Source organism: Syngnathus acus, chromosome 2, assembly GCF_901709675.1.
Source record: "Syngnathus acus chromosome 2, fSynAcu1.2, whole genome shotgun sequence".
NCBI classification, from domain to species: domain Eukaryota; kingdom Metazoa; phylum Chordata; class Actinopteri; order Syngnathiformes; family Syngnathidae; genus Syngnathus; species Syngnathus acus.
The window spans coordinates 21018040-21043821 of record NC_051088.1 but is presented as its reverse complement, the minus strand read 5'-3'; the positions used below and the strand labels follow the sequence as shown (position 1 = coordinate 21043821).

At 44.0% G+C, this 25782-nt stretch overlaps 1 protein-coding gene across 7 annotated transcripts in view; it reads right to left on the bottom strand.

Annotated features, from left to right (window-relative positions):
* The window catches only part of LOC119119659 (striated muscle preferentially expressed protein kinase-like), a 28503-nt gene that overhangs the window by 1545 nt on the left and 1176 nt on the right, over positions 1-25782 (bottom strand). Inside the window, exons 1-38 of one of the 7 annotated variants that reach the window (XM_037246150.1) lie at positions 20776-21053; positions 18696-18738; positions 18170-18285; positions 18041-18070; positions 17583-17681; positions 15743-15893; positions 13995-14179; positions 11707-11816; positions 11547-11635; positions 11278-11453; positions 10858-11041; positions 10292-10365; positions 10063-10221; positions 9777-9966; positions 8996-9225; positions 8806-8925; positions 8629-8733; positions 8307-8513; positions 8101-8224; positions 7852-8024; positions 7669-7781; positions 7432-7600; positions 7250-7349; positions 6665-6865; positions 6515-6572; positions 6363-6440; positions 6115-6287; positions 6010-6036; positions 5784-5936; positions 5660-5702; positions 5520-5585; positions 2262-4791; positions 2003-2170; positions 1641-1763; positions 1361-1525; positions 689-1283; positions 367-606; positions 65-288 (exon numbers count right to left, since the gene is read on the bottom strand). In XM_037246150.1, coding sequence (XP_037102045.1) covers positions 65-288; positions 367-606; positions 689-1283; positions 1361-1525; positions 1641-1763; positions 2003-2170; positions 2262-4791; positions 5520-5585; positions 5660-5702; positions 5784-5936; positions 6010-6036; positions 6115-6287; positions 6363-6440; positions 6515-6572; positions 6665-6865; positions 7250-7349; positions 7432-7600; positions 7669-7781; positions 7852-8024; positions 8101-8224; positions 8307-8513; positions 8629-8733; positions 8806-8925; positions 8996-9225; positions 9777-9966; positions 10063-10221; positions 10292-10365; positions 10858-11041; positions 11278-11453; positions 11547-11635; positions 11707-11816; positions 13995-14179; positions 15743-15893; positions 17583-17681; positions 18041-18070; positions 18170-18173 — 7636 coding nt within the window. In that variant the 5' untranslated portion in view covers positions 18174-18285; positions 18696-18738; positions 20776-21053. Of the gene's footprint in view, positions 1-64; positions 289-366; positions 607-688; positions 1284-1360; positions 1526-1640; positions 1764-2002; positions 2171-2261; positions 4792-5519; positions 5586-5659; positions 5703-5783; positions 5937-6009; positions 6037-6114; positions 6288-6362; positions 6441-6514; positions 6573-6664; positions 6866-7249; positions 7350-7431; positions 7601-7668; positions 7782-7851; positions 8025-8100; positions 8225-8306; positions 8514-8628; positions 8734-8805; positions 8926-8995; positions 9226-9776; positions 9967-10062; positions 10222-10291; positions 10366-10857; positions 11042-11277; positions 11454-11546; positions 11636-11706; positions 11817-13994; positions 14180-14273; positions 15548-15742; positions 15894-17582; positions 17682-18040; positions 18286-18695; positions 18739-20775; positions 21054-23405; positions 23738-25782 lie in introns of those variants that run through there. The other 6 variants (XM_037246147.1, XM_037246148.1, XM_037246149.1 and 3 more) reach the window with 6 other exon arrangements.

The window sequence follows — 25782 nt, the reverse complement described above, 5'->3', positions numbered from 1 at the left end:
TTATCAGAAAGATGAAACCTCATACCCAAGGAATTTGGTATTCTCAGTGAACGATTGCCCTCACCCATGTATTGCAGCGTTACCGCCCCCAAATCCTGCTGCTTGAGACTAAGTGGGTTGAAGCTTTGAGCGCTTCCAAAGTCCACAATCTTGATGGTGTTGAGGTTTGTCACCATGATGTTGTCTGGCTTCAGGTCCAAGTGGAGGACTCGGCGGTTGTGGAGGTACTCGACTCCCTGCAGGATCTGGACCAAGTACTCAACCACGTCGTCCTCGGAGTAGCGGAATCTACGGTATCGTGGAGCGTTGAGAAAGAAAGTATTGAAATGACTGTACACTCACGTGTACGTTTCATTTCCTGTCTACCTGTCCACGATGCTGTGCAGCAGCTCTTTGCCGGTGCAGTACTCTGCCACCAGCACAACGTAACGTGGCGTGACATAGGCTTCGTGCAGTGCCATGATTTTGTCATTGTGCAGAGATTTCAGGATCTCGTACTCCTTCAGCACTTCCTTTTTGTTCTCTTGGCTGTAGGGAATGATTTTGGCCATGTATATTTTGCCCGTGGCATTCTCACGGCACTCTCGGATGACGCCGAAGCGACCTCTGGCAAAGAATAGTTGGATTATGCACTGGATGTAGGACGTGAAGGTGAATGGTAAATTCTCGACTTTGATTTTTCTCTCACCTGGATTTCTCTTCCAGGAAGGTGTAAGGTTTCTGTGGAACCCCTTGGCGCAGAGCCGTGGAGGGTGTGACGCGACCGGATGGTGTGCTTCTGGTGGGCGTACAGGCCCCTTCACCAATGGGGCTCAGGCTGGATGTTTGCAGCACTTTAGGGGAGAAGGAACTTGGAGATGGGGCCATAGAAGCTACGGTGGTAGGGATGTAAGTGACCGCTAAGGCAGGTTTGGTGGGGCTTGAAGGAGGAGTCGCAAGAATGCTTGGGGTCTGGGTCATAGGAGACACAATGTTGACTGGACTCTGGAGCTTGGGCGCTACAAATGGTACAGATGGAAGTTTAGAGCTCGTTTTGGGAGTATCATGCATATTTGTGATTGCCGATGGAGATGAAGAGGTCTCTATGGTTCTTGGAACCAGATAGGATAATGGCAGTACTGCAGGAGGAAGGGATGTCACTGGTGAAGTTGCCTTTTTAGGACCTGTTACAATGGAGGTTGTATTTGTCATCGTGGATGTGATTGGGAGACTTGAGGGAGACGCTGGAGATCCAGGTACGGCAGTGGTCTTAACCACAGCCACCACGGGTGAAGCCTCTTCAGCTAACCACAACAAAACACAACAACCCAATGTCTTTACGGCACATACTATATTTTAAAGCATCTTCAGCCTGTAATACCTGCTGAATCCAAAGTGACTGGAGCTGAACAGTTGCTAGATGGACCCTGTCCTGCCTTGTTCACACAGAACACGCGGAACCGGAACACGTCACCTTGCGGTAAGTCAGTCACGTTGTAGTAGCAGTCAACCACTCCGGTGGTAACGGTTTGCCACGTTGAATCTCCTGAAGTTACAAGATGTTAAATGCGTCTTTTTGGAAAAACTTCACAACGTAAATTATGCCAGATGAAATAAAAATATGAAGGTTAGAGTTTCAAATATAAGAGGGTATTTTTCACCTTCCGTCTTTCTTTCTAATGTGTAGCTGCACGGGGGCTTGGTGTCGGACGGTTTCCACAGCACCAGGGCGGTGTTGTTATACGTCTGAGGGACTTCGGGGGTTCCGGGTCGTTTGGGAACATCTTAAATTGTTGTGGAAAAGGGGAAAGATTACCAAATGAGACTATGGTCAATGATCAACTCCAGATCAACCGGATCAAATCTTTTGGTTGGGCTTTCGGTTCCTCAGGGATTTTCACAGCGAGTTCCTCGTTGGATTTTGTTCCTTTTCAGATACAACCCCAAACTCTTATGTGGTTAATAGTCTCACATTGTGTATACGACAATGTTCAGCTACATTGAAAGTTTTGATGACACTTACACGCTATCGTCAGTGTACAAGAGGTGGTGATGGCGGCCAGGGGGTTAGTAGCCACGCACTCGTACACCCCAGCATCTCTTTGGCTGCACTTTAGGATCGTAAGAAGCTGCCTGCCATCCGGATGGGACGTCAGACTGATTCGGTCATCTGCATACAAAGCTTTCCGATCTGTAAGATACAAAACAAAAACGAATTTGAACTTGGAATGTTTGAGCTTTGGCACAGCATTTTTATCAGCTCAAGGATGGAAGCAAGAGACCTTTCATCCATGTGATGTCAGGAAGGGGACTTCCGGCAGGGAGACAACTGAGGGTGACCTGCTCCCCCTCGAGTAGGATTTGGTCTTTGAGTTTGATGTGGAACACCGGCGGGAAATCCGAAGCGGAACGGACAAACGTCCGAGTGAGGGATGTGTCTTCCTTTTTTGGGGTGGGTAAAATCAGGTCAGGTTGAGAAGGTGTTTTGTCTTTTTTGCTCTTTGTCAGACCCCACCTGTCCCATCTAGACCGCCGGTCGTTCTCAGATTGAACACTGGAAGTGGATTCGATGGATTCCTTTGACGCGGCCACGCCAGCCTGTTTTGCCAGTTGATTTTCGGGTATGCCCATTCCTTTCAGTCCTCGCCCTTCAGATTGTGAGTGGCGATGGCGAGAAAACAGGGGTGCCTTCTTCTCCTCGGTGTTATCTTGTCTTTGTTCTGAGAGACTGCGGATTTTTGTCGTATTTCCAGCGAGTTTATTCTCGAACATCTGGCGCATTGCTAGGATTGGCGAATCTGTGAGCCTCCTCGGTTGTTGCTCCGTCTGACTCGCCTCTGTAGTTTTATCCTTCCTGTCCTCGGACTGGCTCCTTATTTTGGCCGATATTCCAGCCACTTTGGACTCGAACCTGCGTCTCATAGCAGAAACCGCAGACTCGTCAGCTTTTGCTCTTTGTCTTTCTTCCTGTTCATTCGTGTCTAAAGATTTACTACGACCAATTGCCCAGGTAACCCTTTTTGGGGCTGCCTTTTCCTGATTCTTTCTTTCCTTTGAGTTCTCTGCATCTTTATCAACTGACGATCTCTTACCCCGCATCGACCACCTGCCAATAAGGCTTAGGCCAGGTTCTTTTTCCTTATCTTCCCGTAAGTCTTGAACTGATTTGGACTTTTCTTGTAGCCCTCGGGAGACCATTTCGAGGGGGGCCCCCCTCTGCCCTGGCCTGTACACCTCATCGTCTCCACCGCCAATCTTACGGCTCAATGTAGGTGATTTTTCCTCGGATTTGTTCCTGGTTAGCTTTTTGAGGCTACGAGTCAAAGATGACTCCCGCTTCTTGAATCTGGCTTCAAAGACCTCCTCCGAGGCAATGTCTTTGATATCTGTTCGGAGTAGCGGGTTGCGCGGCACGCCGGGTATCTCCGGGTTTGAAGGGGAAGCAGAGGATAGATCGGAAGTCGCCACTTTGGCAAACACAGCCGGGTGTTGAGGTGAAGGAGCGATGCCTTTGGCCTCATGTCCTTTCAACTTGTCAGACACTCGGTCAGATGTTCCAGGTGATGCTTTTGTGTTTTGTGATGTTCCTTTATCTTCAGTAACCTTCTCTTTATTTAAATAGGCTTTCCTTCTGTCCTGCGCTTCCACATCGTCTTCTATCACAATTATCGGAGTAACGAGTGCGGACGATCTTGGCTCATTTTCTGCTTTATTTACTTTTTCTATATTGGTCCTTTTTTCCTGATTGTTGCGTTTGCGCTGTTGGTCCACTTCTGCTGTTGGGTATCTAAATGAGATGCGCTCCGTCGGTGACTCCGTCGTGGTTTGTTCTGTTAGGGCAGACATGGAGGTTGCCTCCTTTAGCTTCTTCCCCTCAGTGCCTCCAGATGGGATTTCTAAGGGAGCTCCATACCTGCGATGAAGGGGCATGGGTTCAGAATCTTCTTGAGTGAAGGAAGCGCTTTTCTGGAAAACTTTGGTCTTTGGTGTGTCTTGTCCAGCACTCTCAGAGGATGCAGCTCGCGTGAGCGTGGATGGCCCTGCTCGGGATCTTCTCAGATTGCGATCCAAAGACCCTGTCTGTCGCTCATCTTCCATGCCAAGCGTTTCAAATAAGGGTCCTCGCAGGCCGCTCATCTTTTTATCCACGCTACCTCCCCTGAGCAGCCGTTGTCTCATGAGCTCCAGTTTCAAGGCGTAATCCTCCTGGCTAATTTTTGTGATTCCAGGGCTCGGGCTACGGTTGGGTAGTTCAAGAGAAACTGTCTTTTTCAGGCTATTGCCGCTCGTTTCTGTGGTTTGGTTGACGTCACCCTGTTCTAGGTCAGTGTGAAGAAGCAACGCCGAGTCAGCAGAACTGCCTCTCCTCATTGTGGATCTTCTTGCTTTTGTCTGAGACTCACCCGTCTCTGTACTTAATCCTTTTTTAAGTAGAGCTCTTTTCGTCTGTTGAATCATCTCTTCGTCTGGGTTTTGGGGTTTATGTGTCCCGCTTTTACTAGCTTCTTTGATACCAGCTGTGTCAAGGTTGTTGTTAGTTCTATCAGCAATATCATTGGGCCCCCGTGTGACGTGTTCATCCTCGGGCATCTCATTCAAGGAGACTCTGGAACCGGAGAAAAACATCGATACCGGCATAGGAATGAAGGGAAGCTCATCCACCTCTGCTTCTGAGTCGGAGGATGATGAAGGTGGCGGGGAGCCTTCTTTTAAATGTTTCGCCACAGCAATGGACACATAGCTCGATGCATCGTTAAGTAGCTCGGGGATTGTTCGCATCACCATCTTCGATTTATAATTGATTAGGGAGCGCTGCAGGGCAAACATCAGGAGAGAAATGATATAGAACTGCTTACATCATCTGGAACGTCATTTGGTATACCTTGACAATCTAATGAGATCATAATGAAGATGATTTTGTTGTTCCCTAACAAAAGTACAAAGCTCACGATTCACTGTGTGAAAGGTATTAATGAACAATATTTTTATTTCTGATGTTGCAATTTCAAGAAATTAGTTTTTCTTAAAAATAGTTTGTTCACACTCTGTTTTCAGTTCACAAAAGGTCTCGGCATGGAGGAGTGGATGGCTAAATTGGTCTTTAGCTCCAATTGCTTTTGATGATGTTATTAGGAGGCTTAATTAATTATAATTAAAAAGAACAAAGTAATTTAAAAAAAACCCAGTGTTTTCAATTTCGCTGCACAAAACAGCTTGGTGAAAAAAAAATCTATTTGTACGATTCTGAAGAACAACAAGGCAATAAAAGCAGCAATGCGGCTAATAAAGGAATGAGAGTTCTAACAAAGTGAACAACTCAAAAAGTGCTTAATAACGTGAGCAAGGCAACTGACTCAATTGAACGAATAAAATTTGTGAACCGAGGTACCACTCTATTGTTCAAACATCAACTCCATGACAGCGTCAAACTGATGAGAATTGTCCACATACTAGCAGATGCAAATATTTATTTGAATCGCATTAGATTGTGTCAGTCTACCTTCTTTCTTTTCAATAAATAACGAAAACGTGTGTTGTACCTGCCATCGCCTTCGAGACAAAACCTGCTTTAGCTTCGCCGTGCAGATGCTCTTGTTACTTTCTGACTGCAAGATAAAAGGTCATCACTGTTTTGAAGAAGCGGAATTATAATTTTAAACAAAACACGTCTGGCAGCTACCTTGAACCAAGAATGACGAAGGCACTCGGTGGCGCTTGGTCTCCTGAAAGAACCAAAACAGCTTAGTTCCATACTTACGCAAATAAATCCATCCATACTGTTAAATACATCTGAGAGTACTCACAGTCGGTCCACCACCAAGAGCTTAACGACAAACCCCTTCGCCTCTTTGCAGAGGTCAGAGAACATGTTCTCCTCGAAAGCCACGTTGTAGTTGCGAATGTTCAACACCGTGGCTCTGTCGTTTTCACCGGTGAATGGTGACACTCCTGTCAGACTGGAATGGTTGATTCATTGATTCATAATAAGAGACACTTACATTTAATTTGTGGACTTGCTGGATGTCTTACCAGAGATATGTAATGACAGCGACTGGCCTATAGGAAGCAGTAGAGAGACGATAGGTGATGAGATTGTGCTTTGGCGCAAGTGAGGCACGTAAGAGGCTAGCTCACCATATGTCTGTTGCTCTAGAGACCGGCGTTTGGTTCACAATCTCTGGTGCCACGTATTCCGGCGTTCCATACTTGGAGTAGTGCTCCTCGGAGGACTCCAGTCTGATGGCGTTGCCAAAGTCGCAAATACGGATCTGGTCACTGCCGGCAGCTGCCATCAAAATGTTTTCTGGCTAAAAGCCGATAACAACGAGAGTGATCAATTCTTGTCATCGGAAACTCGTCTGATATATTCTGTGGCGACTAACCTTTATGTCAAGATGGCCGATGTCTTTCTCATGAAGGTAGCGAAGGCCTTCCAACACCTGCTGAATACATCGACGAATCTGCAGAGATGCACAAGTGATGACGTGAAGGTCATGTGACACGAGACCGTCGGGGAAAGCAGAAGCCAACCCACTTCCAACTCTGTGACTGTCGTTCTTCTGGATATTCGTTCTAACATCTCCTCGTGACACCTTCAAGCCACAGCTGAGGAAAACCAGACTGCACAATTGTGGATTGGTCTTTGAGATGCTTCATAACTTTGTCAATTACATAAAAAGGATACAACTCTGTTATCAGCACCACCAAATTCTTCTTCTCAAAGGCATCATGGAAGAAGACGATGCGCTCGTGGTCCAGCTCGGACAGCAGTTCCATCTCCCGCAGTGCCAGGGCTTTCCTCTTTCCACGTGCGGATGTGAACTTGGCAGCAAAATCCTTCTTTCCCTTCTTCTGAGTCACTCGCTTCACGTAGGAAAAGGTCCCCCTATGATGGACAACATTTGGCTGCGTTTTATGTTTCTTCTGCCAAGAACTCGAAATTGAATTCCCGTCTTGTTTGCTAGTTAGGAAGATGTGCAAAGACTAAACATTACTCTTAATGTTGGGCATCTGTGAAGGAGTCCAAAGTAGGACAATATCTGGCATGTCAAAATGTAGAAAAAGGCCATTCATGGATATGGTCTGCACAAAATTGCTGGCCAAAGCTCTTGAGAAAATCAATACGACAATCCACTTTAGAGAACCGTTCCTTCCAACTTTGGGTCTGTGTACTTTTTGGGGTTCTATGGTTTAGTCATAACTGCATCTTCAGTTCTGGAAAGCCGTAGCTTGCTTGGACTTATCTCCACAAGGATGGACACACGCCTACCTGCCTATCTCCTTGTGGAGGTCATAGTAGTCTGTCAAGCGTCGCATCTTCCTGAGAATGGTTCCTTCATCTTCCACTGGTTCTATGGCCTCTTTGTCCTCTGTAGACAACATGCAGACTTTTACATATGTTCGTTTGCCTGCCGACATTTATGAAAGATGTTTTGGAATCCCATGCCAGACCTGTGCGAACTGTCAGTTCAGCCTTGCAGGAGTTAGACGCGGCCAGGTTCTTGGCCGTGCAGGTGTAGACGCCCGAATGCTCGGTGTGGGCGTTAAGGATCACGAGAGAATACTCTGGGTCATCGTACACGAAGGTGAAGAAGTTGCTCTCTGAGAGAAGCACATCATCCTGTGAAAGATTTCAACGAAACATCTCAATAAATATTCAAAGCTGACTTTTAGGGGCGTAACCGGTACCTTGTACCACAAGATGTCTGGATCTGGTTTTCCTTCGACCACAACAGCGAGACGGGTGGTTTCTCCCTCACGTATGTCCACATCCTCCATGATGGTTTCGAATTTTGGTGGCACTGTGTAGTAAGGAAGAATAACAGTTCTTGCTTCTTTGGAGCAAGGAAATCAAATCTGCTGTCGTCCAACCTGCCATGACCAGCTGCAGCGTGCAGAGGTCGCTGCCAAACTGGTTGCTGGCCATCACCACCAGCTGGCCGATGTCCAAGGCTCTGACGCGCTGAAGCTTCAGGGTGTGTTGATCATCGTCCGGCGTGCTCATCTCGCACACTCCGGCTTTGTTGACCAAAGCCACGCCCCTCCTGATGGACACCACGGCAACATCTTGCAGCACATTCACTTAAGCGACCGTTGAGATGAAAGTGGAATCATTTTTACCTTTTCCAAGTGACGGTGGCGTGCACGTGGTTCAGGGTGACGGTGATGCTTACGGGTTGATTCTCAACCACGTACACAATGTCGGGTTTCTCGATGATCACGGGTGCTTTCCTCAAATAAGGTCCTAGATAAGGTCAAAGATGTGCTTTGTGTGAATGCTGAGAAACAAGCATTCACTACAATGTCATCATCAGCTAAGAATTGACCTCTGTCCTGGAGCTGGACCAAATCTGTGGATGGTGAAGGTTTGCTGAGCGTCTTGCCGGTGGAGGTCAAGACCCTGAAAGCGTAGCGGACCCCCTTGGAAAGGTTGGTAATGGTGTAGCTGGTTTCCCTCAAGTTGGAAGCTACGGTGGACCATTGGATGGAGCCCAGAGGTTGTTGCTGGAGCACATAAGACAAGGAACCCGACTCTGCAACGAAGTAAGAAAAGCATAAAGCACCCAAATCATCATACAAGTCTACATTATAAATTGACTGAACTTTCACAGACTTCTTTTGGAGACTGAAAAAATATATATACACTACCATCTGATGGATTTATTTTCTTGGATCTTTTCCAGCTGAGGCTTATCGTTTTTCCGGTGATGGCCTCTATGATCGGGGGCCCATCAGGGGGATCTGGAACAATATCTGCTCAGAAAGCACAAACATATTTTTATATTTTGTAAAAAGAAACAAAAACTCTGCAGGAACTGAGGCTACCTGAAACATATAAATGTGCATAGCAAGCTGCTTTGCCCAGTTTGTTCGCGATCACCGCCTTGTAGACGCCGCCATCAGCGTGACAAGTTGCTTGAATGACCAATGTGTGGACATCCCTGTCTGAAGGAGACACACGCATTTCAAATTTGCCTCCTCGAACTCAAAGATGACCGCTGGCGTCTTTGCTTACTCTGGGTCATTTTGCGCTCGTCGCTGCTCTCGATGCGCTTTCCGTTGTGGTACCAGGTGATGGTCGGATAAGGCAGGCCTGTCACCCTGCAGCTCAGAACCGCCTCTTTTCCTTCGATCACTTCCAAGTCAGACAGAGGTTTGACAAAGTCCGGCATGGTTCTCTTCACTACTTCACTCTCCAGCTGCTCTGGCTCCTCTGGGATGGATGGCATCTTCTCAAGTTTGGATCTGCAGGGTAAGATGGTGTAAAAGTTGCACTAGGTTTGTTTATCTCCTTTATATTTTTACTGAGCTTACTGTTTGCATGTTTATTTTTTATGGTCATGTTCGGTGCCTTCCTATGCATATTTTATAGTCTGCTTGTTTTATATTAATGCATTTGAAATGTAGAGAGCTTTGGCCTATCTTGAGCTTTAAGTGCTTATATATCAAGTTGGTATGATATGGTACACAGATGGTGGGCTGGAATGGCATATAGGATTTAAATGATTTATTTGAACCGTTGTTTTTCCGGAGGCTGGTATAATTACATAACATATATCATCGACAACGATATTTTCATGAGAATTGTCTCTCCTCCTTTCATGAGAAAAGGCTCAAATACGTATGTTGTATTTGTATCGTCAATGATTTTCATATAAAGCTGCAGTGGGAAATTGATTATTTATTTATTTATTTATTTATTTATTTATTTATTTACGTACCCATTTATTTATTCATTTATTTATCCGTCTATTTATTTATTTATTTATTGGTAACGTGAAATGCTGACGTCTTACATGTGAGAGGAGACCGCCGCCCTGTGCTCTTGGATGTACAGCTCAGCAGTGCATTCCGCCTTCCCGTGAATGTTCTGAGCCACGGCCGTATAGAAGCCTTCTGTGTCACTGCTGACGTTGGCTATCACAAGCGAGTGACGCCCGCCCTCGCTGAGAATGCACACATTGTCGCTCTCCTCCACTTTGGACTCTGAAGGCGCAGAGAGGAGAAAAGACGGCATTCCTTTGAAGAACACGTGTTGAAAGTTGGATAGAAAAGCGCAGCAAGTCAGTTGAGCTTCCCTACCAAAGTGCATCCAGGTGACTTGTGGCGTCGGTGACCCGCTCACCTTGCAGTCCAAGCGGGCCGTGCGACCCGCGATGACCTCGAGGACGTCCAGCTTGCGGGTGAACAACGGCTCCTTGGAGGGGGTCACCTTTAGGTTTGCGCTGGAGGTCAACTCGTCTGAATATGAAATGAGCCTCATTAATATTTTTCATCATCATCAATCAGGCAAATTGGCTCTGTTGTTTACCTTTGGCTGTGCTCAATTTGCAAGTGTATGTCCCACTGTCGTCTTCGTGCACTGAATTCAGCAGCAGGCGGCATCTGAAAGAAAATGTGATGTGCTTTTAGACAAATAATAAGCTATATGGTGACTTTTAATTCAGCAAAAGCAATTTCTGTGTTAAGATACTTGGATTAAGAGTATAAAAAAAATCAAACTAGTACTAAACTAAAATTTAAATACCGTATTTTCCGCACTATAAGGCGCACCTAAAAACCTCCAGTTTTCTCAAAAGTCGACAGTGCGCCTTATAATCAGGTGCGCCTTATATATGGACCAATATTGAGCCACTACAGCAGGTGTGTCCAAAGTCCAGCCCGCGGGCCAAATGTACATATCTTATATATGGACAAAGTTTTAACATGGGCCATTCATTGAAGGTGCGCCTTATAATCCGGTGCACCTTATAGTGCGGAAAATACGGTAATGCATTTAAATAAATAAATAAATAAATAATATTTTCTACAAGACTGAAGGAAACACACTCAAAGCTGATGAGATTTTAAGCAGAACAACAAAAAAAATGAACTAACCTGCGACCATCAAAGTGCATCTTGCAATTAAGCAGCGCCGGCTGGATCAGCTTCCCATTGGAGAGCCAATCCACATCCACGTCTGAAGGTCCGCTGATGTCACATTCAAACATGGCCGACTCGCCAGCCTCCACCTTCAGATCTGTCACCTCTCGGATCATTTTCAGCTGTAACTCTGCTGCAGCTGATGATCAAGGACACACATTTGAATAATTTTTTATTGCCTTGGCTGGGGCAGACTGAGGACACATGAAAGACATCTGTCCGTCCATCCCTCCATCCATCAGAAGACTCCATAGATAAAATTTTGAACTTGCATTAACAGTGAAAGGTCTTTGATTCCTTTTTTAGGAGGATTTCTATGAGACTGCACAGACAAATTGGTCACAATGCCATTCAAATGGATTTTAGCTCTCTCACCTTTGACTTCGATTCTGCACTCCTCCTGCTTTGTTCCGTTGTCACTGACAAGCTTGCAGACATAAAGCCCTGCGTCCGACCTCTGTGCTGAGATGATCCTGAGCTCATCGGAGCCGTCCTCCGTCACCCTCACGGAGAAGCGTCCTCCCGTCTTCACCGGGATCTTGTCCTTTAGCCTGGGATGGAAAAACACGGTGACGTTGTCTCTAGCAGGTAATTCAACTGAGCATGAAGTCACGTCTGGCCATTGTGTTCGTAAAACAAATCACCAGTGAACCATTGGTTTGGGCTGCCCGGCAACTTTTACAGAGATGACAACATCTTGGCCCTCCATCACGACTTGGTCACATGGCTCCACCTTTTTTAAACAGAACATTTAGTACTTAACACATTTGCTGGATGTTATATCTGCTTTGGGAGGGGCCCTACCTGGAAAGAGGGAGACTCCTTAAAATGGACACTTTTAGTTGGAGTAGAAATGCGTTCCATGGCCGCCACCCGTGGACTCAGGTAGTCTTCATGGAGACTCGCAATTTGCTCTGGAAGATTAACGGAAACCTAGTTTGAATCATATTTGAATCTCAAACTGAAAGTGCCACATTTGGTTTAGTATTTGCTACTCAGTTGCTAAATATAGCAGCACCAGCAGATGCTGTTAAAATTCTAGATCAGAACAATCTGTACTTTAATTTGTCCAACAATCAGCCGAGGCAGCATAGTGAAGTGCGCAGTGCACGAAGTGGATTATGAACGAGTCTCTTAATGCCTGACTCATGAACTCGCTTATTCCCAGTGCTCCAGAGCAGACGCTCTGTCTGGAACCTTTGCGTCAGAATTAACTGATGGTGGAGCAACACCGGCACTCTCACAAAATTTCTCATGCACTGCTGCTGAAGCTCTTTTGGGCTTTATTTGCTTGGTTTGACGCAAACGTTTGTAAAAGCACAAATAATGACTCGATCGGATTATTAATTTCTATTAAAAATAACAAAACCAGGCAATGGCAACACGTAAACCAATTAGACGTAACATGACATGGCATTTATATTTTGACTGACTGACTTGGGCTCGGTTCCCATGAAGCAGACCATCTTTTTCTATACTGTTAAATAGAGAACAACAATTTACATTCTAAGCAAAGCACAATTTGGATTCCTCAATTGACCTGCATGGAAATTGGAGGACTGGAAGAGGAAAAGCCACACAAGCACAGGCACAACATACAAATATCACAAAGAAAATCTGGAGCCCGGATGAAAAAATAAAATAAAAAAAATAATAAAATTGACTACTGTATAGTTACTGTAATGGAATCTAAAAATCCAGTCCAAAAATTCAACAACTGATCTTGAATCAACTCGTGAAGTCACGTTTGCAGAGGATAAATTCTCCTCTGGGCATTCATCCTCTCACATCTGATCTAGCGTCTCGTAAATAAAACATCTGACCTTCCTGGCTTCCTGACTGCCACACTGACTTTTGTACAAATGATATCGATGTCAGATCACCAGATGAATGATGGAAAGATGAATCAATTATACGTCTGCGCGATGTTGTGCGCGGGAGCTCCGAAAAAAAACAAAAGGCTGTTGCTTCCTGCAAATCATTTAAGCTTGCGCTGCCTGGAGAACATCAAGCCAGATAAAAAACTCAAATGGGGACACGAGGCAGTGTGCATTTACCCTGAAGAAGAAGCGGGTGGCTAAAAATACTCCAGCAAGGTGGACTGACGGGCCAAATATGGCAAGACGGGCCCAAGCTGCTATGTGAGGCCGTTTGCATTTGCAGACAAATCTGCATCATGCGTAAACAGAGAGGATGGACGCGATCAACACATTTGGTTTCTCAATGCTGCTTGGCCTGTCATGGGTTGCCATGGTAACCACTCTTTCTGCTGGCTGGGCATTGTTGTTTTTTTAAATTACTTGGCTGGGTATTGTTTTTGTTTTTAATTACTTTTTTTTTTTTTTTAAATTACTAAATTATTTGGCTGGGTATTGTTTTTTTTAAATTACTTGTTTGGATTTAAACTTTGATTTCTACATCCACATCACTGTTGCCACAGTTACCTAAAAAGTGACTTGGGTACTTTACCAGTTATTGTAATAGTAATTTAATTACTTTAGACATAATTGGACTTAAAAAGTGACTGTTAGATGACAAGTTACTTTAATGATTACATTAAGCAGATAACAACAACCGTGCTTGGTTTTGCCACTTCATTGGAAGTGAGAGTTCATTTTTAATTTAAATGACAACCTTTTGGAATTACTATATTATCATAATTGAAAATAACGAGTCTTTTCTGGATTTCACTTTCACGTAAATGGGCTACTTGTTGATAATTATATTATTATATATTTATATTATTTTATTTATAATATTTTGAAGTAAAATCTAAAATATGTATTCAATTATATACATCATTACTTCGATACTTACTTTAATATTTTCAAGTAAAAGTTAAAATAAAGGCAGTTTTTTTAACTTGACATATTTAACAATTAGGAAATACTCCACATTTACAATGTACATTGTTTATAAATATATCGACCTAATTTGGAGGGCCCTTTCACTTATAAATAAAATCGGCTGTGACTTTCTCTTTAAGCTTAACAGCATACTGTGCTACAATTCCATTTTTTTTTTTTAATATAACGTTTGAAGCAACAAAACCTCTGAAGCGATAAATAATGTGTCACAAATCAAACAATTACCTCCCGCAGAGCCACTTTTCACTTGATTCATCTCCATTTGGCCTGCATCACATTCAATCTTGCTGGTTTCATCTTCCACCAGGATGGCGGGAATGGCCACTTTCATCCTTTTGAGAAACGGGCTGACGGAAGGCGTGGGTGATTGGCGTCCCGCTGAGTTGACAACCAAAGCATTTGGAGATTTTCTGCATTACACAACACAAAAAAACAGATGAAGTCATTGGATAGTTTTAGCTTTCCCTTTAAGGCATTCTTCAGAAGAGATGATTCCCTCCAAACCTGGTGAGTGTGGTCTTTGTGGCTGTTGGCAATAGTTGCCCTGGCAACTGGTGAACTAGTGCTGTCTCCATGGCAACTCTAATATTCCCCATTCTTCCTTGTGATGAGTAATGCTCTCGGTCTGTCATTGAGTCGGGCTTTGCTTTTTCAGGAACTTTAGTCAAGCTTTCCGGTCTACGTTCCTGCGTTCCTTTCGTCGTCGACTCCCTCGCGTTTGTCTTTTTAGTCTCTTGCGGGTCAACGGAACCTAGCTCATCTGTCACCAGCGGCTCACTCGAACGAGCCTTTCTTATGCTTACGCTGCCAGCGAGCTTTTTGATCCTTTCCAGTTCTTCACTGAACTTGTTTTGGTAGCCCTGAACCCGTTGCGAGTAGCTCATCTTGTCCTCCAGCGAGGAGGCTCGTTGCTTGAAGGCCGCTCGTTTCTGAGCGGCAACATCGGTCTCGGGAATGGATCCAACTGCTGGCAGATTCATGCTCGCCCTTCGCTCCTCAAACGTTTTGATCTTGTCGGAGCACTTGGGCCCTGCACGAGCCACTTTGGTCGGCATATTGTTTTTAAAAAGCTGATTTGAACGTTCATCCTGGTCTAGATTTGGGCCTTCCTGGTGGTTTGGTTGAAGGGAGCTTGAGGATGCAGATGGGAGACCCCCATGTGAGTCTTCATCACTCTCAATCCTGGAGGAACGAGGGTTGGAGGAAAATGAGGTGTGAACTTAGAGCTCCTGAAGATTTGCCAGAAGCTTCAGAAGGGAACAAGTGTTGGTCCGTGTAGTTTAGTCTTAATACGCATTTTTCTGTTTCAGGGTGTAAATAAGTGCAACTGGCACACTAATAAAATTAGAAGTTGTCACATGTAAGAGCTTACGTGAACTTGTCAGAAATGTCATCAAAATGTGCTCAAGTGAAGAAAAAATATGTTGCAGCCAAAAAAAAAGTCATGCCTAGAAAGGAGAGCCCGTGTCATGATTAGAAGTTTGTGTTCATGCTAATATTCAACCAGGCCCGCATCCGACGCATGCCGCCGCAAGCGTAAAAATTATTCATCCAAAGGTGAGATTCCAAAAGAAACGTGCAGCAGGTACACACTCACAGTGCAGTAAAAACATGTCACCGCCGTTGTGACGGTGAAGAGTTAGATGCTCCCATAGCAACATCAAGTCAAAGGAAAGTGTGGAATCAAAACAAAGAGTCTATGGAAAAAAATATTCCACGTGGAGATTGATTTATGACATCTTGGCTTGAGCGTCTTTTCAAATTTGGGGCGATAGTTTGGACTCTATAAGGGCATGGAGAAAGTTCTCCCCCGGTAGAGGCTGAACATACTGCCGTAGTAGTCACTGCCGACAGAAACACTTTCCTCTGACCCCTGAACGGGCCTCGCCAGGTTAGCGTGAGACGCCCGGATCAGCGGCTCGACACCCAGGTGACGGACAGGCAGGGGGCCCTCCGCGGAGCCAGGAGCTTGCCTGGATGGGTTTGTGGGGTCCATATTGGGCCCAGGAGGACGGGAAGCCAGCGTCCGGAGCTCTCGTTCCACGATGGGGTCATGAGAGCCTGGAAGGGTGGCTCGGCGATCACAAGCGTCGGGGTTATATTCCGTCATACGATCCCCCTCGCCTGGAAGGACCACAAGAAGATGGGAATGGAAAAACAGAATTTTTGTAAACCTACACTGCCCTTCAAAAGTAATGGGACGGCACGGTCATTCCTTTGTTTGATTTTTGGGTTTCAGATAAAACGATAAATTTCGGGCAAAAAGTTTGGAATGCATCTGATAATTTCTTTTCTGTAAATTGCCAAAGAAAATGTTTTTGTCGACTTTAGTATTCACTCTGCTGCTGCCATCTCTGTCTTGAGTTGTTTAATGGATCTGTATCATGGGTGTGAAACCCAAGGCCCGGGGGCCAGATACGGCCCGCCACATCATTTTATGGGGCCCGCAAAGACAAATTGCGCATGGACATCATGTGTCAAGACTAAAATTACAAATTGTCTTCATTTGTTTCATTTATTATTATTTTTATTATTATTTATTATTCTGAACTTTTGTCTCATATTCATCTTTTCATCTAAAACGTCTTCAGTACAATATTGAACAAAAAAACAAAGGAAATCAAATTGCTGTTCCAATACTTTTGCAGAGGGCTGTGTTAATGCGCCTTATGCTACTATTGATTGACCTTTTAAAGTGCAGTCAATTTCAAGTTTTGTAGGTCATGGCTAAATTATAGATGGATCCATACCGCAGTCGAGAATGATCCACTTTTGGGATTATTTACCGTTTCAGTTCTGGAGTATTCATTAAATTTCTTTTTTTTCTTACTCGCACGTCTTGCATTCATACTGTGTACTGTGGTTGTGCCTGCAAGCTACTTCTTAAAGAGAACAAATGACGGATCATCTCCTCCCACCCTCCCCGCATATTTTTTCTATTCTTCCAGTGCGGTTTCTCTCGGGGATGCGTGGGGTGTCGGTCCGCCGACGCAGAAGCTTGCAAAGCGCCAACACGGAGCGGAGCGCAAGTGAAGGAAGTGTCCTTGTGGTGGTGGAGGAGGAGGAGGAGAAGGGCGTCGATATTTGGGATCTAAATTCAGACATGTTGTTGCCGGGTTTGGAGGAATGTGAGAGCAGACAGCTTCAATTCAGCCTTGTGTTGAGTGATTTACATGTCAGACCATGAGTAAGTAAGAAATTTCTTTGCGACATTTTATGAATGGTTGGGGAAGGTCTTCGGTCCAAAACTGGGCAAGTGCATCTGTCATGTTGCAGTATATTATCAATGAACCACAAGTTTGAAATAAACAATTAATAAATAACATGAACCAGTTTATAATACTAAAAATTGAAATTGGGACTGCACATAAGAATTATACACTTTGTCAATATTGTATATTTTGTTTGCACAACACATTTAGATAAGGTCATGGTGGATAAATTATAAAATTCAGTGAAATTGGCTTTAAAAAAAACTGTTGCAGGGCCAGATTTTTATTTCTGTCTGGTCGTTTTTTTTTTTTTTTCAGACCAATAATTTAATTTTATATACTACTACTATACCTAAAATGAATTGCTACCCATCAATTATTTTTGATGAAAGAGAATTTATTATAAAGGCTTATAATTCATAATTGTTATTTCATTTGGTCGTTTTGTTGATTTGCTTTCGGTTAACTTTGCTTGATTTTTTTTATTTTTTTTTTTATTTGTCATCAGCTATGATTTCATTTATAGTTGGGTTCTTTAATAATGTACTTCTTCTTAGGATAGTGTACGAAATGATTTTATTCTCAAAATACTTTTAAATACCTAAAGGTCCACCCCAGGCGGTCTTGTCTTGGTGTCTCCCCAGCCCTCCTTTGGGTTCCATCTGGGGTTCAGTGGTCTCATCCTCTGTGGTCTCAGAGTCTGGAATGAAAAAAAGAAAAAGACATCAATAACCGGTGAGGCAAGAAAAGGATGACGAGGACAGATTTTTAATGGTTACAAGCCAAGGAGTGAAGGAAGCCAACTAAGGTGTGACGATATCCATCTATGGATTTAAAATCAAATAAAATGACATCACTTTAGACCACCATGTAAACAAAAATATCAGAGAAACACAAAAGGTGTGGAAACCACAAATGACATAAAAGAGAACATCAAAACAAAATATGCCCGCCACTTGATATGTGGGTGAAATAACATCTCCACAGCACAAGATGAAACCACAAAGGAAGAAGAAGAAATAAAAAGCAGACGTGATAAATCAAAAGAGGCAGGTTTACCGTAGCTTTGCTTTCGGCAGGAGCGGAAAACTTCGCTTCCGTAGTGGCAGCAAGAGAGGGCAGACGGGAGAGCACCGTTACTATGGAAACCAGCATCCCTCTCACCCGCACGACCAATCCTCTTCGTACCCATTCGAGGTTTAAAATCAGCGGTTGGCCCGACACGAACGTTTAGCGGTCAGAGCACCTCATTGCGCCGCGCGCCATCAAGCCAGATCCTGATTAGATAATTCCAGCAGGTCGGCCTAATGGTAAGGAGAGCCGTTGCAAGACCAACAATCAGCATCACTACATCAGCGTCTTTTATAGTGACAATATGTAAATCCGCTCATCTGCATCAAATTAGCTGTAAGAGCTTCAATCCCAGGCAGGGCAGTCAGAACCGCACTACTGACTCGACGGTCAAGCAAGAGAAACGGAAGAAAAATCAGCACACGATATCTCCAAGGGGGCCGGGTGATATGCGGAAGCTAAATTGCAAAGATATCGCATGGCGGGGGTGGATGCACACTCAGACGAGGCACTCTCGCTGATGGACACTTAAAAGCAGACAATGCGGACATTGTTCAGCAGCAAAAGTCATCACTGGGAGGATGCCGAGGATGCTCGACCAATCTCGAAGAGGATGTGAGAAAAGCTCATAATGACAACACACCATGTGTAAATCTGCCAAATGTCCGCGTGGAATGGCCGCTTCTCTGTAAACGAGACGGAGAACAAATGTTAGTCAAAAGTGACGCTTTTGGAATGTTTTCAATGTCAACAACATCCTTGTTAGGTACAGCTGCAGTTGTGAAATGTGCGATATAAAAAAAGTTGTACGGTTTTGTATACATTTGAAAAGTAAACAACTAGCACTGAAATAGCAACATCATTGTTGTTTTATTAGTTACAGATATATGTAAAGTTGTGCAGTTTTGTATACATTTGGAAAGTAAATAACTCGACTGACGTAACAATATCATCGTTATGTTTTGTTAGTTACAGCTGCAGTTGTGAAATGCGCAATATAAATATAGTTGTACAGTTTTGTATAAATTTGTAAAGTAAACGACTAGCACTGACTCGAAGTGAAAATCCATCCATCCATCCATTTTCTGTACCGCTTAGTCCCCACGGGGGTCGCGGGCGTGCTGGAGCCTATCCCAGCCGTCATCGGGCAGTAGGCGGGGGACACCCTGAACCGGTTGCCAGCCAATCGCAGGGCACACAGAGACAAACAACCATACGCACTCGCACTCACACCTAGGGACAATTTGGAGTGCTCAATCGGCCTACCAAGCATGTTTTTGGGATGTGGGAGGAAACCGGAGTGCCCGGAGAAAACCCACGCGGGCCCGGGGAGAACAGGCAAACTCCACACAGGGAGGGCCGGAGGTGGAATCGAACCCGCACCCTCCTAACTGTGAGGCGGACATGCTACCCAGTGCGCCACCGAGCCGCCTTCGAAGTGAAAATGATAACAAAAACTTGTTTTAAATGTTTTTTTTCATTAAATTATTCCAGTAATAAATCGATCATAAACAGTTGTAAAAAAAAAAAAAAAACACACACAGCTATGTTTGGTTGGATTCTATTTGAGAAACTTAGCAAAACACAATGGCAAGCCTGGCCTTTTTTTTTTTTTTTTTTAAATCAATTTAAACTGAGATTTCTCCCTTGCAATTGACTTCACCTAAGCGTTTTATTTTGACCGACGCTTCACACACTCAGATTACAGTGGTGGAGGCGAAGTCTAAAATTGTCATTCAAGCCGGTGACCCTGTTCTCTCGATCCATCTGCCTTGATCAAATGACAGAGACGGCTTTGGAGTGGCATCAGAGATTCCTGAGGCTTCTACCACCTGGCTGACATCTTGGTGACATGTCTTGCCACACATTTATGTTTCATGCTCATCTGTCCTCAACATACCTTGGCAATCTAAGGAATTTGCTTCAAGAGCTGCATCACAAGGTCTGAATTGTTGAGGTTAAGAAACTCGATATTAATTGACACTACAAATTCAACAATATAATTTAGTGTGGTTGTAGTTTGCAGCGGTGTAGCCCGACGCTTCAAAATACTGATTTAAGCTTTCAGTGAAATGCAACGTAGTCCCACCCGACAGCAAACCACAACCATAAATCATTGTGTTTTAATTTTTAGCGTGTGCAGTCGTGAGCAGGCCACAATCTGTCAATCAGAACCATGAAGAGCGACTCAACAGGAATCATTGGAATGGATGGAAAGAAACAAAACAACCCCCCCCCCCCCTTTCCTCTCCACATTTCCTTGGCGCTCCTATTGGCTGAGTATTTTTATTCTTTATTGTGTGGCGGCTTGTCGTGATCGCCAAACGGGTGAATGGACAAACAAAGAATTTTGATATCAACACAGCATCCGGGCTTGAGTGGCTGGAGCGCATTTGAGCGTAGCCTACTGACACACTTTGAGCTTCATATAGGGCGGCCTTGTTATTTGGTGTGCCGTAGCAACATTCCTGATGGGGAGCAATGAAAATAATTCTTGCCGTTTTATTGTCATTGCCTTTTTATTGTCATTGTAATGACAAGTGAACCACCAAAACAGACGAGTGCTTGTTTTCTGAAATCACCCTACAAATGTCTGCCACTAATAAACTCAATTGTATCCCAATGTCTCAATTGTGGGGGTGGGTGGCAAGACATCTCAAAAGGTAAACAAATCTCCCCAACATCAGTGCAACAAGTACAAGATTGTGTTCATTTGGACTTACCTGAAACCTCTTCTTTGACCAGATTTTCTTCATCCTGCTTCCTGTCTGATGGACAACAAGATTACCTGTAGCATCCACACGTTTGCACTAAGACTGAGCAACAAAGGGTGTGGCGGGGATTGCAAAATGGGATTCAGCCGTGTTTAGGCTTCCGTGTGGCGTCGAGGTAACGGTGACAAGCGGAGCCGGAGGGGGAAGGAGGGAGGAGGAAAAGAACCAGAGGGAACCGGACTGAGGCTTCTTTGTGTTTGAGCGTATCTGACCGCCGATGAGAGCAGCAGCCTGCTCTGACTCGGCACCCTCCCCGTCTCTACGTAAGGGGGAGGCGGGGGGGAGCAGATGGGCCCACGCTGGAGGAGGCAAGATGAGAAGCAAAACTGCTGGCTTCAGAGCAGGCGGAAAAAACAAAAGAGGAGAGAAACAGGGAGGGGATGCGAGTGACTGATGGAGGAGACTAAATTGAGGAAGGGATGGAGATATCAAAAGAAAAAAAGTGTTGACACAAACATGGGTCACAATTAAAATATCAGGATTCTAATTTACTTAATAAAGACTCCTTGTCTCAAAGTAGTAACAGCAAATGCAATCAAAAAACAAAATATTCTATTTCTAAACCAAAGATTCCCATCTTCCTCCATTATTTATCCGTCTCGGACACCTGCCTTGTATGAAAGAGCCTTTAAAGTGAATTCAGGGATTTGAAGACCAATTTCGAAAAGCAGATGCGAAAACAGAGACCTATGTAAAACTCAAACAAGGAACTGTTAGTCACCATTTTGGTTTAAAATGCTGCCTAGTGACGCACTTTGGAGAACATTAGCATCACCCCTTCTCGTGATTCTTACCTCTCCCCATGCACCCCCAAAACTTAATTGTCCTTTCAAACACATCTGCGCTTTCCACACCTCCGCCGCCTTCATCAAATGAGTCTAAAAATAATCTGTAACCATGGTGGCTCCTCTTTTATAGGCAGTTGGATTCCCCCGACGTTGTCAAGTGAGGAATGTCGCTGTTTACCTTCTTATTCAAACATGACTTTTACTCTCCTTGTGAATCGGAGCCACTCAACCGATGCTGTCTTATGACCTCACAATACATCACGTGTCTCTGAAAAAGTGTCTGGACTGAATGAATTCCATGAGCATGGCTGTGGATTGGATTGGACCGCTCCCCCCCCTCCAAGATCTCCTTCTCTATCCATCAGCGCTGGGAGGTGGCGGAGAGCAAAGAAATCGATGCACGTGCTTTACACGTGATAGAGAATACACCCCCAAGAAAGAGCTCAAATGCTCTCGGATCAATACATCCATCATCGCACCAGCTTTTCGGGCCCTCCTCCAATGGGAGGCTTGGTACAGTCATATTTTGTTACATTGTTTCTCCTGGTGAGGCCTAATAGCGAGAAACGTCATCAGAAGGCCAATCAATACAGTTTTCACTGACGGACAATGTGTAGGCAATCCGCTTTGTCAGCAGTATATATGAATCACCTTCTTTCAAATTCATTTTTGTCGCGGGTTACATGGTAGTCATAGTTTCCTTCAGAGGGGCATAATAACTGTCAACCCAAATAAATGTATGAACACATACGAATAGTCTACACAACAAAGTGATACATAACTAGTTTTGGAATCGGAGAATCGTAAAAACTCTCCTATTTAAAAAAAAAAGAATGGTAATAGAAATTGCTAGAAAACCCTCTATTTTGTAAAAGTGAAGACAATTTGCAATTTTAGTATTGACACATAAAGTTGTTGCATTATTTGTCTCTGTGGGCCAAATATAATTACACTGTGGGCCAAACTTGGCCCGGGGCCAGAGTTTGACTTGTGCGACAATCAAGTTGTACTGATGCTACGGCATCAATTTGGAAGAAAATTTTGTCAGTGTTAAGTGAAGAGTGAATTAAATGACAAGACCACGCCAAGAGCTAACCTTGTGTAAGACTCGTGTCACCTGATTCTGTTTGCACAAAGCAGACTTTGAGGAGACCCGTTTCAGCCGTGGCATGTTCAATTTGTGTCACGTGGCGAGCCACCCGATCCTACCATCTAATCCTGACAAAATCCCAGTGGGGTCCCAGCGAAGCGCGAGGGGACGGGCCACAAAGTGAGGGACACGCCACAGGGAGCGTCACCCACGGATCTTGCTTCAGCTGCCTCGTCACAAGGGGGAATCAAATTAATTGCACAGTAATTCACTTGAACGTAACATTTAGAGAATGTCAAGCGGCATGCAAGATGAGGGGGGGTATCAAGTAATCTGACATGCCATGTCCTTATGTCATCCACGAAAAGCTTCCTGCACATTTTCCTTGACATCTAGTCCAAAAAACGTAGCCTGAATTTTGCTTTATAATTCTAAGCCTTCCCTGTTATGTAATGAGACAAGAGGGGTAACTCATTTTCACTCCTTTCACTCTAACCACAAGCTTAGTCGGTAAACAAACACAATGCAGCTTACCCTCCAGCTAGCAAATGTTATGGTTGACTATGTTGAATGAGAAAAAATGAAAGAAACCAATCCAAAGTACAAAACAATCAAACACATCACGTACTGGAGGAGGAGGAGTTCCTCAAGACAACTTTGAGAACATAACATAAAGAGAAGAGGACCTAACAACAACTTACGTTGGCTGCTTTTGCTCCTTGGTCCACTGGTTGAGTCCCTCGCACTCTTCAATGCCTTGCGAGCGTCAAGCAGTTCCCTCTTCAGCATTCCACCCTACCAAGATCCACACACAGAAGCCCACTAGAACGTCCCCTGTGACTCCCTCCTGACCACAACAGTCCAAAACACTCCTCAGCCCATGGCCGGTCTCCTCCTGTGCTCTGCTTGTCCAACCAAACTTTGATTCCAGCTGTCTGCAGTTGAGCTGGACTTTCCCCGATAGCATGGGACCAACCCCCTCTTAAGACACAGTACGTCCTCTGCCGTCCTCTGATGGCTTGTTCTGTTTGAGGTAGGGCGGTGCGGGCTGGGAAACTCGAGCACGCTGAATACGATGCTGACTCTGCCGCTCACACGTCTCAGACGACAATAGTAAACTCTGTGGTGCTGATAACGAGGATAACGTTACACACCCGTGGGAATTTTAGTCCGATTTTTATCTGTATCTAAATATTTCCATTCTAAAACTCTTGATCCAACCTGGGAGGTTATAAATAGATAGATAGATAGATAGATAGATAGATAGATAGATAGATAGATAGATAGATAGATAGATAGATAGATAGGTAGGTAGGTAGGTAGGTAGGTAGGTAGGTAGGTAGGTAGGTAGGTAAGTAAGTAAGTAAGTAAGTAAGTAAATACATAAATAAGTGTAATAAAATAAATTTAAAAAAAAAATAGAATAAATAAATAAATGTGTGTGTCACGCTAATGAGTGCTAGCTAGCTAACTAAGCTAAAAGACAAGCTCAGGCTTGGAAATTGAACCGCCAAATCAAAGGCGGAGAAAAATTTCAAGTTGCAGCTAAAAAAACATTTATTTAGTTATTTAAGATCATAGTTGCAAGAAAGACTTTACTGGTACTTAAAAAGTATTTTGACACTAATATGGCCTTGTTAAAAGGTAGATTTTCTGGAGCCAAAGTGTTTGCTTATTTGAGATTTTCTTTGCGCGATCAACAGATAAGGAGCAATGAGCATGATCCCTAAAGTCATGATAAAAAGTAAGACAACTTCTTTGGGCGAATTGGCACTTTGTAAACAAAACTGAATGAAATATGACAATGCTCTATGTCACAGGTGTCAAACTCAAGGCCCGGGGGCCAGATACGGCTCGCCACATCATTTTATGTGGCCCGCGAAGACAAATTGTGCATCAAATTTGTGTGTCATTACTAGACTTGCAAATTGTCCTCACTTTTAATAATATCTTTTTTTTTTTAATATTTGACCAGTTTTTACTTGTCTGACTTGAAAACGAGTTATTTGTCAGTTTGTTTTGTAGCTTTTACTACCGTAATTTTCGGACTATAAGTCGCACCGGAGTATAAGTCGCACCAGCCATAAAATGCCCAAAAAAGTGAAAAAAACCATATATATGTATATAAATCGCTCCTGAGTATAAGTCGCACCCCCACCCAAACTATGAAAAAAAACCGCGACTTATAGTCCGAAAATTACGGTATATATAATATGAGGTGCTCATACATTTATTTGGGTTGACAGTCATAATGGCCGTCTGAAAGAAGCTATGACTACAATGCGGCCCGTGAAAAAAATGAGTTTGACACCCCTGCTCTATGGGCCAGAGGGAGGAGCTAGTACTTCAGACAGAAGGCCCGCATGACATCGCTCGTGACGTCAGCATGTTCCGATTAAGTCCATCCAACGTCCTGCCCTTGGAGTACTCACAATTGTTTTTACTTCATGTGTTTCTTTCTTTGTTTTGAAAAAAAAAACAAAAAAAAACAAAGGCTGCTTAAAATTTGCCTCACGCAGCAGGCTCTCACAGAAAAGCACGTTGATAGGCCCTTGGCCTTGCTGTCATGGCGCTGAACATGATTGAGAGTGACAGCATCACTTCTTGACCGCGCCGGTGCTATAATTATCTATGATGTCTGCTGGTGCAATCGGAGACGAATGCACACATCAGAGCTCTGACTGAGAAAGGCACATACCGTGCCGGAAATAACTATGTAGAATGGAAGGGCGCGAAAGAAAAGTTACAGATACTCTATGACCCAAAAACAAAGTACCTGGATGCAACAAAATTGAGTTTTTTACTAAATGACTTTTAAAAACAAAATACTATATTCAAATTCCATCATTAATGATCTCAACATGGGGGAGGGTGGTTCATTTTTATCTCATCGGGACACAGACCGGTGCACATGCGCAGGATCGTTTATCTCTCACATGCTTGTGAGTTCTCACTAACTAATTTTGGTGATGCAACTAGGCCATCACCGCATCAGGACAAGCACACACACAAAAAACTATCCTTGATGCTTTCATTGTCTACGTCACATAAGCATTTTGAAATAGTCTGGCTAGGTAG